General features: G+C 38.9%; 1 protein-coding gene across 6 annotated transcripts in view; it reads right to left on the reverse strand.

The window, feature by feature from the left end:
- Positions 1 to 391: 391 nt before the first annotated feature.
- The window catches only part of CFAP95 (cilia and flagella associated protein 95), a 122,367-nt gene continuing 108,886 nt past the window's right edge, over positions 392 to 13,872 (reverse strand). For all 6 annotated transcript variants that reach the window (XM_027105714.1, XM_027105717.1, XM_027105719.1 and 3 more), the window contains one exon: positions 392 to 671. In XM_027105714.1, coding sequence (XP_026961515.1) covers positions 480 to 671 — 192 coding nt within the window. In that variant the 3' untranslated portion in view covers positions 392 to 479. The remainder of the gene's footprint in view (positions 672 to 13,872) is intronic.

Consider the following 13,872-nt stretch of genomic DNA (forward strand, 5'->3'; position numbering starts at 1 on the left):
ACTCAACATTATTATAGGGCCCATGTTGCTCAAACTTAAGCCAGTTGAGTTTCATGTAGAATTTGAGTACCACCTAAATTTTTATTCACTCAAAAGTGGAATTTAAGTTATCTCTTTTTTTTAAATCAGACACACCCTAAGCAATCATGAGCTTGATTGTGTTAGCTTTATGCATTTTTTCCTAATAAAATTTAAAATAAATTCAGTCAATAAAATAAAACAAAATAAAGTAACATAAAATAAAATTCCTCCAAGTACCATCTAGAATTGGGTTATATACCTTCAGTGAAAAACATACTAAACTTTGGAAAATACCAGAGTAGCTTATAAAAAGAAAGATATACACACTGGTCTAGAATATAAGATTTTGTGTTAAAGGAATCTATTATCGTAATATTTCCACTGCATTTATTAGGATAGAAAATCATCAACTGCTACATCCATTACCTTTCATTAGTTATAGAATCTGATTCCATATATTATTTTAAAAAGGGAACAACAAGGCCACTGGTAAATGGGTAGAGTTTTCGTTTTACATATGAATTGGCATAAGTCCCACTCTCATCATGCCAGGTGTTGATGCCAAATCTTTTGGAACCATTTAGATCTGTGAACTGAGAACGGCATTTTCTGTAGACAACTGAATAATCATCATCTTGACAAGGATAACCCTATGCGGGGAGGGAGAAAGATAATATTAAATGACTAAAATATGTAAAAAGGAGTGATTTCCAAAAGTTGATCTTTAATGTGTTAGTTATATTATGATCACAGGTTAATTTTCAAAAAATTGATTAATTTAATCTCTCAAATTACTAACACCTCTTGTATTTGGCTATTGCATTTATAAGTACTTCTAATTCTGAAAGAAGAATCTAGTTCATGGCTGTTTTATTTATAAAATTAAAATTATAAATTATCATATATGTGAATTTTTCTAAACCATAAATATACAACATAAAGAACCATTTAAATTGTATGACCATCTGCAAAAAGACAAAAACAATTACAATTTAACTACCATTCAATATCTTTTTTACTAATATGTTATAATCATTCCAAAGAATAATATCTTGGGTTATATTTTTAATAATTGCTATCAAGTCATACTTGCCAGTAACTGCCAAGCTGGAAGATTCATTCCTATGAGAAATTTATATCAGTATAACCCAGTATAATATTTAAGGTATTTATCCTTAGAGCACTTCATAAAAGCTTCTATAGTAATAAAACAAGACACTATCATTGACCATTTCCCAAAGGAAATATTGATTCTCTCAGATTATATCAAGGGTAATGGTAGACAAGAAACATAAAGCCCTTGCACTGATTATCTAATTTCTGCTTCAAACTGGTACTAATTTTAAAGCACTAGGACAATATTGAAATTAAATCACCAAAACGATAAAACAATGAAAGAAAACCAAAATAGTTCTAACCTTAGATTGGCTTTATTGAAAATAAATGAAAATTCTAACCATATAATAATCATTATAGTGTCTATTTACTGAGTGCCTATTACGGGTTGAACACGGTAGTTGAGTATTTATAACTTTTAATCCACAACAGGCTCTGAAGTAAGAATTATTACTCCCACTTCACATATAAGACCATTTGCTTAAAATCTCAGGAGAGAATCTAAAGAATGCTACTGATTCAGCCAGGGCTTCAAGCTATCTACCTGTAAGACACATCATCCCACCAGCACCCTCATGAAATTCTTAATATTTAAGAGATAAAATATATAAACAATAAAATCCAAAAGCTACATAATATCCATGTCACTTTCTATATAGTTTTGGGCTTTTGCTTTGTGTTGTTGGGGGTCTATTTCTTTGGGGTTTGTTTGTTTTTAGTCAGCTAGAGGCCCTTTAAATGAGATTAGAGCATCGCTTGCCAAACTGCCCTCTAAGTAGGTGGCAGGATCTGCTGATTTCTACCCCAGTTGCAGTGGAACTGAGGACAGCTTCACATGCGAGGTCAGCGCCTTCCTTTAGCATCTCCCAGACAGAGTGGACAATATATTTTGATGTGATGAGTGACAAGAATAAATGTGATGTTTTAGGAAAAGTATTCCAGCCGCAGAAGGTACTAAAGACTGAAGGTGAAAAGGACCGGATTCCAGAACTATGATTAGAACTGGATCTCAACAACTCACATGTCATTAACTGATGGATGTATAAACAATTCACGATGTGGTCTATTCACACGATGAAATATTATTTGGCAATAAAAGGCAAAAAATACTGATAGTTGTATAGCATAGATGAACCTTGAAAACATTATGCGAGGTGAAAGAAACTAAGCCAAAAGACAGATTGTACGATTCCTTATATGAAATGTCCAAAATGGGCAAGTCCACAGAGACAGAAAGTAGTTTTGCCAGGGGATAGTGGGAGGGAAGGAATGAGGAGTGACTATTAATGGGTGTGACTGGATCACGAGGCACCAAGATATGTGGCTAAACATTATTTGTGGGTTGTGTCTGTGAAAGTGTTTCCAGATGAAATTAGCATTTAAATTGATGGACTCAGTAGTTTGCCTTCCCCAATGTGGGTGGGCATCATCCAATCTGTTGAGGGCCTGAATAGAAGAGAAAGGCAGACAAAGTAAGAATTGGCCCCTTCCTGCCTGATTGCTCAAGCTGAGACATTAATCTTATCCTGCTCCTTGGTACTCCTGGTTCTCAAGCCTTCAAACGGGGTTTTCAGCTTTGCTTTTGTTTCTGTAGAGAAACCTAACTACTACAGTGGGTATGGGGTTTCTTTTGGGGGTGATGAAAATATACTGAAATTGACTGTGGTGATGATGGTATGACACTGGAGATACACCAAAAATCACTGAATTGTATGTTTTAAAAGGGTGAATTTTATGGCAGGTGAATTAAATCTCAGTAAAGCCATTATTTTTAAAAAGTGGTAAGTAGGGGTGTGCAATTCTGAAGTTAGGAAAACTAATTAAGAGAATGTTTGTTGCCTGTTAACACATAAAACTGAGTGCCTCCCATTATCAGAGATGTATTGGTAAACCAGCTCCCCCCACCAAAAAAAAAAAGCCCACACAACTGATTTGTAATATTTGACAATTCCTGTGGTATAAATACTCCTGCCATGGTTGACTTCAAGCTACCAAGTGAAGTCAGTAGTGAACATTGAGTTGGGAAGACGTGAGCATGCTCATCTCATGCAAACTTTAAGAGGTGACACCAGCTCACCCTGAATCCACTTCTCCCATTTCACATTGTGTAGTAACCATGCAGTTTGAGTAGATTAACCCCCCTCCCAGTCTAGGGGTAGAATCTAATTGGCCTAAGAAAATAAGGACAATCTCACTCCACTCTCAACGACAGTGATTGGTTCAATGTTAGGCATGTGACTTGAGTTTGTCCAAACAGCTTAAAGCCTGAGATTTTGTTCAAGAGTTTGGGGGAGGGCTTCCCTGGTGGCGCAGTGGTTGAGAGTCCGCCTGCCGATGCAGGGGATACGGGTTCGTGCCCCAGTGCGGGAGGGTCGCACATGCCGCGGAGCGGCTGGGCCTGTGAGCCACGGCCGCTGGGCCTGCGCGTCCGGAGCCTGTGCTCCGCAACGGGAGAGGCCGCAATCATGAGAGGCTCGCGTACCGCAAAAAAAAAAAAAAAAGAGTTTGGGGGAAAAACATTCTTTTTCCACTATTGCACATAAGTAAGGAAGCATCTAGCCCAGGTTGCTGTTGGCAGCCTGCCTACTATCAGTATAGCATGAAACCAACACCATAAAAGGCAGGCTTGAGAATCAGTAAAAGTACCAATGACATTGCCATATCAATCCTTTCCTGAAGCCAGACTTTTCAAATAAATATGAGCCAATAAATTACTTTTACTGTCTGATCTGGTTTGAGTTGGTTTTTGTACAACCTACTAAAAGCATCCTAATACATACTGAATAATCTGCAATATTGAAACACCGAGGTTCTGAGAGTTAGAGCAAGGAAATGGAGCAAAAACAAGGGAGCAGCTGGGCATATATAAAAAAGTAGGAGTCAAGGCAAGCAGTAAATTTGTGCCTAAGCATATACTCAGGAATTAGAAGGATGTAAACATGGAATAGGTGAATAAAGAAGGTTTTCAAAAATAAGAACAAACTATTAGGAACCAGGAGGGTATAATTGTTATAAGGAAGCAGAACAGAGTATGTTTTCCAAAGTTTAATACAAAAGGCACAAAACAGAATAGAAAAAAGCAGCTTCACCAAGAAGGTCCTACCTCAGAGGACCTTTATATTGACTGCAATTCATACCCAAGGCTAAATTGAGATGGTGGGAGTTTTGGACAAGTGAGTAATTTGGTGTACCTCTCAAACCAAGTATACAGGGAGGGCGTAATCATTCAAAATTATTAGTAGTTTTCCCTTTTTGGGGTGTGTAACCACCCATTTTCCCAAGGGGAGATCAAAATTTATTTTAGAAAAAAAATGGCAACCAAAATGCAAAGTAATATCACCTTCTAATGCAAAATAGGGTTCTTCCGAAAGACAACAGCCTTGCAATCCAGTTCAGTCTTGAGGATTTCAGAATATCAATGACCATACCTGGAAGACTCAGATCATAGATTTCTCCAAGCATGTAGAGAAAACATCCTTTGCCATGAAGGCTTAAACAAGAGTTGGAATGGAGAGTAGGAAGATAGGGAAGAAGTCTGGGGCATTGTAGGAAGACGAAAATAAGGGAAAAGTAAAGCAGGACAGCAGAAATAGTCGAAGCATTTCCCAATTTTCCCATCTGTTGGCTTAAATCAGACAGTCTCATTGACATAGACAGAGTCTCATTGATGTGGACAGAGGGAAGTGCACTGGATAAATGAAAATAATGGCACAAAGGTATAAGGGGTCTCCTGGCCCCCCATCTCTCATGAGAACTCAGAACAGACCACCACTCAGGCTGTTCTTTCATTTGCCTGGGGCACAGCCAAACCCAAACTGGCAGAACAGCATGGTCAGGCAGAGGGAGGCTCTGAGAATCATCAATTCTGAACGACGTTTGTATCCTGTGGCATAAACAAGACCCTGAAGTAGTTGTATGTTTGCAGAGGGAGTTCAACTGTTAGCTGCAGAGCTGAGCATTGGAGCTAGGTACTGAATGGGAGTCACAGAAGACTTCTGTGGGGTCCACAGTATCTATGGAAGTGGAAATGAGGCTGAGTCATCTCAAATATGCCATCTCAAACATGCCATGAGGGCTCCAACCAAGCCCAGAGAAAAAGAGTGAGAAATAGAAAAAGACTGACAGTTAACAACAGCCACAGACTATAGCCACTTATGCTGGCAAGGGAAAGAGCAACAAGCTGGACTTGAGATATCATCCCAGAGAACACCACACAGAAAATGCTGCTCTTCCCCTCTGGCATCAGGATGCTAAGTTGCATCCCTCTTTCCATATACCCGGATGCCATCTCAGAGAAAGATACAGTTGCTATTGCTGCATAACTGGCCAACCCATACATAGCAGTGTAAAACAGTAGTCATTTCCAGATTCTTTGGGTCAGGAATTTGGAAAGGTACAGCAAAGCCATCTTATTGCTTCACAATGTCTGAGGCCTCAGTTGGGAAGACCTGAAAGCTGAGAGTGACTTAAGTGCTGGGGTTGGAAACGTCTCTCATTCCAATTGGTAGTTGATGCTGGCTATCTGCTGGGACTTTAGCTAGGACTGTTGATGGAACAACTGTACAACAACTCCTTGTGCCTGCATGGGGTTCCTCACAGCATGGTGACTGGGTTCTGAGGATAAGGATGGCAAAAAGAGAACCAGGAGGAAGTTGCGTTACTTTTAATCAACTACTCTGGAAATCGCATAGCATCACTTCCATCATAGTCACAGTTCACCCAAATTCCAGGGGAGGTAACATGGACTCTGCCTCTCAATGTGAAGAGTGTCAAAATCACATTGTAAGAGCATGTGCGATGCCAGCACATGTTGCAACCATTTTGGGAAAATAACAATCTGCCACAGGGAGAAAAGCAGGGTGTGTTGGGATTCCTAAGACCACCCCTAGATACAGTGACTTGCCAGGAGGGCTCATAAAACTCAATATATAATTGTACTTGTGGCTATGATTGATTACAGCAAGTTGATTCAAAGCAAAGTCAGCAAAGGGAAAAGGCACATGGGCTAAAGTCCAGAAAAAACCAGGTGCGAAATTCTGAGACCAAGAGCCCCCCCTCAGTGAGTCACACAAGATGCACTTAATTCCCCCTGCCATGTGTTGTGAAATGCTATCTACTCGGGAAGCTCATCAGAGACTCCAAGCCCAAGATTTTTATTGGGGGCCGGTCACACAGGCACCCTCTGCCTAGCACATACCAAAATTCCAGACTTGCAGAAGGAAAACAGGTGTTCAACATAAACCACATTGTTTGTGCAAACAGTTTAGACACAGTGAGCTACTCTTATTCAGGAATTCTTATCTCTAGATGCCAACCAAAGGCTAACCTTGTAAGCAGGACTTTTAACAGATAACAGTCTCAGATCTGCTTTTCTACACATAGGGGATGGGAGAGGATCTCTGAGAAAGTGAGAGTTTTTTCAAGGAAGGTTAAATATCTCCTATAGGAACTATTTGAATTATGGAATCAGACTAAGCTTTAAGAGTATTGAAGAGTTAGTGTTTTCCCACTGGTTATGGGCTCGGGAAGAGGGCCAGTTATCAGTTAGACATACTTCCTCTGCATATGTGAGTTGCAGATAGTCGTTATGGTTTCAACACCCTAACATACTATTTAAATGTTTATTCAACAACTATTTAGTGGGGCTGGGAAGAAATATTTAGAAACTGTGTATAGAAAGAGATTCGTGAATTATCACACATTATTGGCTGATCCACTATTCTGGCGCCACACAGACCCTGAGTTCTGACAAAGTTTACTTAAGATAGGACAATCACTGCAAGCTTCTTCTGAGTCCTCCAGATAGATGACGGTAACTGAAAGCATTTGTCTGAAGTGTGGAATGGGTGGGCATCAGAGAACAACAGCTTAAGAGGGGACTAGAGGAGACATTTCACAGAAAGAATTTAGAGGACTTACCAGCCTAACTGGGGATAAAGAACCAAAGATGTTCCATAACTTCAAACCCAGATGTCTGAGAGAGCTCTAATACCACTAAAAAGAATAAAAAAGACATGGAGATGGAGAGGACTTGTTTAAGGAGGGAAATGAGTCACTTCTCAGACATTTTTAATTAGAGATGACATCAGTACAAAATGTTTATTTTAAAGGCAGTGTTGTGGGACAGATGGCCTGGAGAGAAGTCAGTGCCCTGTGCACAGCAGTCATCATTGGCTGGGGAAAGAGCTATAAAGAACATTACTGGGATAATGGACTATATTTGAATATGGACTGTGGCTTAAATAATTATACTGTATCAATCTTCCCCTAGGTTGAAAACTTTACCATAGCTATGTGTCTTTGTTATTAAGAAATACACATTGAACTGTTCAGAGGTAAAGGGGCACAAAGTCTCCAGCCTATTCTCAAATGGTAAACAATTGCTGACTCCAGGTAAAGATTATATGGGAGCTCCTCTTGCTAGTCTTGTAACTTTTCTGTAAGTTTGAAATCATATAAAAAATAAGTTACCCCCAAAAAGTGATGGTTACAGAGTCATGGGAGTGGATGAATTCTCTGAGATTATGTAAAATGAGAGGAGCAGGGTTCTAGGACCCAAATCTTTGGGACATTCATGGCTGGGTTCATAAAGAAGCCATGAAAGACAGAGAAGAAAAGGTATGGAGAGAGTGTTGCAATGTCATGAATTCTGAGGAAAGGGAGGGCAAAGAATGCTGTGGTAGCCAACTGCTCACTTCCAAAGAAGCATCACAGAGGTCAAGACCTGACAAAACACAACCAACAGTAAGAGTCAATCTCTTTTCACCTTTGAGTGTGCTGTTTCAGAGAAGGGTTGAGGAAGTTGAGTGAAACATCCTGATAGAAGACGGAAAAAAGTGTCAGAGAAAAGAATGCTAAGGGCAAACAGGCCCTGTAGAAACAGGAACCACTAAAGACCCAGCAAGACAATCACTCTAGGGAAAATCTGCGTTAAGGTTAATAAAGCTTTCTTCTTCCTTTTCTTCTTTTTCTCTTCCTTCTTCTTTTTAACAGATCATAGAAAGACAGGTTAGGATATTACAGAAGGGTCCTCTTGAGTCCCCAGTCGACCTTCCCTCATTGTGAAAGACAAATAGAACACAGTTATACCACTTATATCAGGAAAATGTATCAGTGTATCTTTAAGTGATGGGTATCCAATTCTTAGATTCCTATCCCCTTCCCACCCTCATTCCCATAGCCTCTAAGCATCAATATCTCCCAAACCTCTCTTTTTTTAGAATAAGATGACATTACTGTTTCTTAGACAACCATATACCCAGTCCTTACCCATTTTTTCCCAGTCTTCCAAGGGGTTGTTCTGTGGTTACACTTATTCTTATTTGATTTCATCCTTTTTATTTAGGACCTTTTATTTTTCATAGTTTTATTTTTCAAGGTTATTTTCAATTTTAGGCCTGCCTTCTAGAACATCATTAACTCTGCCTAATTTAATATTACAAGATAATTTGAAAGCACAGTCTCAATTCCTTCATCTAGATAGCTCATCCATTAAACTATATAATGGGTTATGTTTCCTGGCCAAATCAGTCACTGCAAACTAACCTTGTGTCCACCATTACGGATAGCTATTAGCTACCTGGCATTCATACAGCAAAGGTCATTCTTCCCTAGCATGCCTATAAGTATCCTCATTTGGTGTACTCCACTTACTCTTAAAAAGGTATTGAGGCAACAAGCTTATTTATTTGAATGTCACATTGGATGGAATGAAAATAGATATTAAAGTAGATTGCTGTGATGTTTTGTTTGATTATTTTCAGTATACATTATGTATAAAATTCTTCCCCACTTACGTGCACTTGACTGAAGACCCACCTTCCCCTAGTAAGGTTGTCTTCTAAGCACACATGCAGAGTGATGTGGGAGAAAAGAACAATTCCTGTACAGACAAAATTACTTTACTAACCCTGGGGATCACATGGGATAGGCATCTTAGACACATCCCTTCACTACTTTTAAAATGATTTCATTCCTATTGGATATTTTTTCTCCCAGTGATTGAATTACAGATAAGAGTAATTGGCAAATGCAGCTATAAAGAACATGTAATTAGTTGGATATATTATTGTTACCTATTTAAGAAACCTTTACTATCTCTTTTTATTTGATAAAATTTTACAAAGAAAAAGCATTTGTAAGAAATACAGGTATTCAACTAAAGAAAAAATAGTTATGGGAAATGCAAGGAATTGTAGGCTGTGAATATCAGTATAAACATCTATATCATTAATGAGTCTGGTCATCACAAAGAAGAATATGGAGATCTACATGAACAATCACATCACAAAATAAGCTGACTTTTTTAAAAAAAAAAAAATACAGATTTTTACATGTATGTAAATGAAAACCCAAAGACGTGGTTAAGTGGGTCTCCGAGGAACTCTGGTTCCTTTTCTTTATATAAATTTATTTATTTTTGGCTGCGTTGGGTCTTCACTGCAGTGCACGGGCTTCTCATTGCAGTGGCTTCTCTTATTGCAGAGCACGGCGTGCGGGCTTCAGTAGTTGTGGTGTGCGGGCTCACTCGTTGTGGCATGCGGGCTCTAGAGCACAGACTCAGTAGTTGCGGCGCACAGGCTTAGTTGCTCCGTGGCATGTGGGATCTGCCCAGGCCAGGGCTCGAACCCGTGTCTCCTGCATTGGCAGGCGGATTCTTAACCACTGTGCCACCAGTGAAGCCCCTAAGCTGACTTTTAAAGACTAATATCATTCAAACTTTAGTAATGGCCAGCATCAAAAACTAAGCAATACACTATTAAACCTTAGTTATTGACACGTTTTTCTTTCTTATGCACAAATTTTGATTGTTCCTATCATTTTAATATAAAAAATAAACATCACCTTTCTTATTTCTCAGTCTATATTCTATGAGGACACTTGCCACTGTTTTATATTTATAGTGGTGTGGTTAGATATAAATTTGAGGCCCAGGGTTCTTGATTTTTCAATTCTTTTTCTTTCTTCTTTACAAAAGTCAAATATGCTCACTGTAGAAATTTAAAGATAACCAAAAGGAGGAAAATAAAATCTCCCAGAATCCCAAGTTCCCTGAAGTAGAACTGAGCTTTTATGACTTGACTCAGAAACAAAAGGAGGTCATGGTTACTTAACTTCAGAAAGCAACATAAGATGAAGGTATACTATCAAAGGAAACAGGGTTCTTTCCACTAAAAGGACACATGCTAAAAAATACTTGGGGATCTGAGTTTCCTGAGAATCAAAACCCCAAATTTCTCAGCTGTTGGTGATACATCAGGTGAGCAGGAGTTAAAATATTTATTTTTTAATTTTCAAGTAGACTTGAATTAAACATCTGCCAAGGTACTTATTCAAAAAGATTACTTGGTCATAAATAACTATTAGGATGAGAAAGGATCAATGAGAATCAAATCAAATCAAATCACAGAATTTGAGAGCCAGAGAACTCATAAAGATCTTTCTGTCTATATCAGTGAGAGTTCTCCAGAGAATCAGGACCAATAGGAGACAGATAGAAAGAGAGAAAGAGAGCATAGAGAGATATGATAGACTATCTACCTATCTTATCTATCTCTCTATCTTATCTATGTATCTATCTGTCTCTGGGGAAGCCCTGTGGAGCTATATGAGCAGCGGCCAGCAGATCCTAAAGTTGAAGCTGGGGCCTAGGAAATGCAGTCCCTTAGCCTATATGTATACATATAAGGTCAGCACACATATGTGCAACACACATTGAATTTAGGTGGAGGAATTTAGGTGGAGGCATGAATTTAGGCGGAGGAAGGCCACCATCTCCTTCTGAACCCAAGTAATAGAGGGCTGTTTCTCTGGTTAACTAGCAGCAGCATTTTGGAACACCTTGACATTAATCAAAAAATACTAGGTACAATCATGTGACCCCCTTCCCTCTTCTCCAATTCCACTCCCCCACCAGCACCTCTTTTGCAGAAGAATCTAAAATTCTAATTTCATTTCAGTCAATAGCACATAATAAGATAAACAAGCATAATCAGCAAATGGCCATGATTCTTTTGTTAATAGATAGTGCTTCAGAACCTTAACAGGACAAAAAAGAGAAAATTAAATAGTAGATATATTAAGATGCAGTACAAAGCAAAGTAGTACTAAAATAAAAGTCATGAAGACACATCATTAACTCTGAAACATTACCTAATTAAAGTTCAGCCTTAATTTTCTGAATAAAAGTTTGGCAAAACCACACTTTAATCTAGACTACAAGGCTTACACATGATTATTCCCTGTGGCCAGAATTACATCGCACAACTTTTTGTGCTATTATCTTTTTAAAACAGAACAACAAAAACAACAAAAGAACAAGAAAAAAGGAAAAAGACTGCCTATACTGGAATGAAATTATGGAAGATCATGGGGACACAGAATGGAGCAAAGATACAAAGAGAGGGCCTTAAAAAGAAGTGGGAATGAAAGCTAATTTAATTGACAGGTGATACTTCCTATAGAACCACCAACCTTTCTAGATTAACTTTCTGACCCAGTTGTTGGTGGTTTTCAGCAAGTCACTCTTTCCCTTATCTTCTTTTTAAAGCCACTGTTAGACATCCCTTCCTAGGAAGCAGGAAACTAAAGACAATTCTAGCCTTTGGGGAGTTTCTTTCATGTGACTGAGCCTAAAAGAACAATAAAAGGCTTTTTTTTTTTTTTTTTCTCAGTACGCGGGCCTCTCACTGTTGTGGCCTCTCCCGTGGCGGAGCATAGGCTCCGGACGCGCAAGCTCAGTGGCCATGGTTCACGGGCCCAGTCGCTCCACGGCATGTGGGATCTTCCCGGGGCACGAACCCGTGTCCCCTGCATAGGCAGGCGGACTCTCAACCACTGCGCCACCAGGGAAGCCCAATAAAAGGCTTTTGATGATGCTCACCTGACTCCTAGCCAAGGTGTAACTTGGTCTGGGATGATACTCAAAGTATTTATAAATCAGTACACACCAGGCAGTCAGATTAGGCAAGTTCTGGATACCCCTGGTCAGGCAGGTGTTAAACTACCAGAAGGTCCAGGCTGGGCCCACTCGGCCATGAGGCACAGAAAGCCCAGTGCCTATGGCCCATAGTATTTTAAAGGGCCCACAAAAATGTTTTCATTTTTTATAAATCAGAATTTTCAAAATGAATATAACAATAATGTGAATGTACTTGGTGCCACTAAATTGTACACTAAAAAAGGGTTAAAATGGTAAATTTTATATTATGTATATTTTACCATAATAAAAAATGCAAATGCCATTTTGAAAAACCAACTCTATTAAGTGATAGAAACTGATACTGAAGCCAGGAAATGATGTCAGTAATTTAATATCCATAAACATCTTAGGGCAGTAAACAATGGCAGCTATTATACAGAAAATTTTGCTTAAAATAGGGTACAAAAGTCCAAAAGTACTTCTCAGAAAAAAATGAGTATTGTACAATTTAGTTTTGTGTAATAACACTCATTAGTATATTGGTAATAATTTCAGGAGGCTTAACAATAACGTGGTCACATAACATGGCCATAAAATACCATAATATAGTCACAAATAGTCATAAATAGGCAAGAAGACAAAACAGTCTAAAAGTATAAAAGGAAAAAGGATAGGTAATCTTTACAAAATGCCAACGAGAGGTACAGCCTAAGAAATATATCTCTTGGGCTTCCCTGGTGGCGCAGTGGTTGAGAGTCCGCCTGCCGATGCAGGGGACATGGGTTCGTGTCCCGGTCCGGGAAGATCCCACATGCCGTGGAGCGGCTGGGCCCGTGAGCCATGTCTGCTGAGCCTGCGCGTCTGGAGCCTGTGCTCCGCAACAGGAGAGGCCACAGCAGTGAGAGGCCCGTGTACCGCAAAAAATAATAATAATAATAAAATAATAATAAATATATCTCTTTAATAAGCCTTTAAATCCAAAAAAAAATGAATATAATCCAACCTGGATTATATTTGTCTTTATAGCAATGCAGTTGTAAAATGTATTAATTTTTTTCTTTCAATGGAAGAAACTCAAGGCCACAGTAAATTTCCAAATAGCACAGAAATATCAATATTTTAACAATGCTATATCTGTACCAGGGCATAGAACCCCAGTGATAGGATAGGCCAATCCTACCACTGTTGGTAATATTTTAAACAGAAACAGATATCTGTTTCTTACCTACTATGAAACACTGTATCTGTTTCTTACCTACTATGAAACACTGCTTGGATCCCTTGTAATCAATTTGGAATGCATGCCAGCTTTAAAACATAATTCTATTAAAAACTTCCTCAGCTTTTTATCTCTGAAACAACTAGGATATGCAACACTTTTTGCTTTAAAGCTACTTATACGTCTGGAAAGATAATTCAATAGGCAGCTATATTTAGGAAAACAAAATGGTACTTCACACAAAATGATCAATCAGATGTACTCAAATGGCAGCTGCAGGGCTGAGAGGAGCCATGTACCTCCAAAGTGCTCCCACTGAGGGACTGGTCACTTGAATCAATCTTTGGCCCTACCTTTCTATCCCGATATATTGTAGGTTGACTTCTAACACCCATATTTAGAATCTAGCCAACACTCTGGCTTACCATTTTTTCACCTTCTCAAGTCAATGGCTCGGATTCCATTATAGAAACTCATTCCCATGACCACATCTTGGGATCTGTCATTCCCCAAAATTGTTCTACATCTGAAATATCAAAAAATTCCAGGACATTCCCTTTGCTCACTACTTCTAAATCTTCTCGCTCTCTCACTC

The sequence above is a fragment of the Aethalodelphis obliquidens genome, unplaced genomic scaffold, assembly GCF_003676395.1.
Source record: "Aethalodelphis obliquidens isolate GAN/ISIS:26980383/991018 unplaced genomic scaffold, ASM367639v1 scaffold7, whole genome shotgun sequence".
Taxonomy (NCBI): Eukaryota; Metazoa; Chordata; class Mammalia; order Artiodactyla; family Delphinidae; genus Aethalodelphis; species Aethalodelphis obliquidens.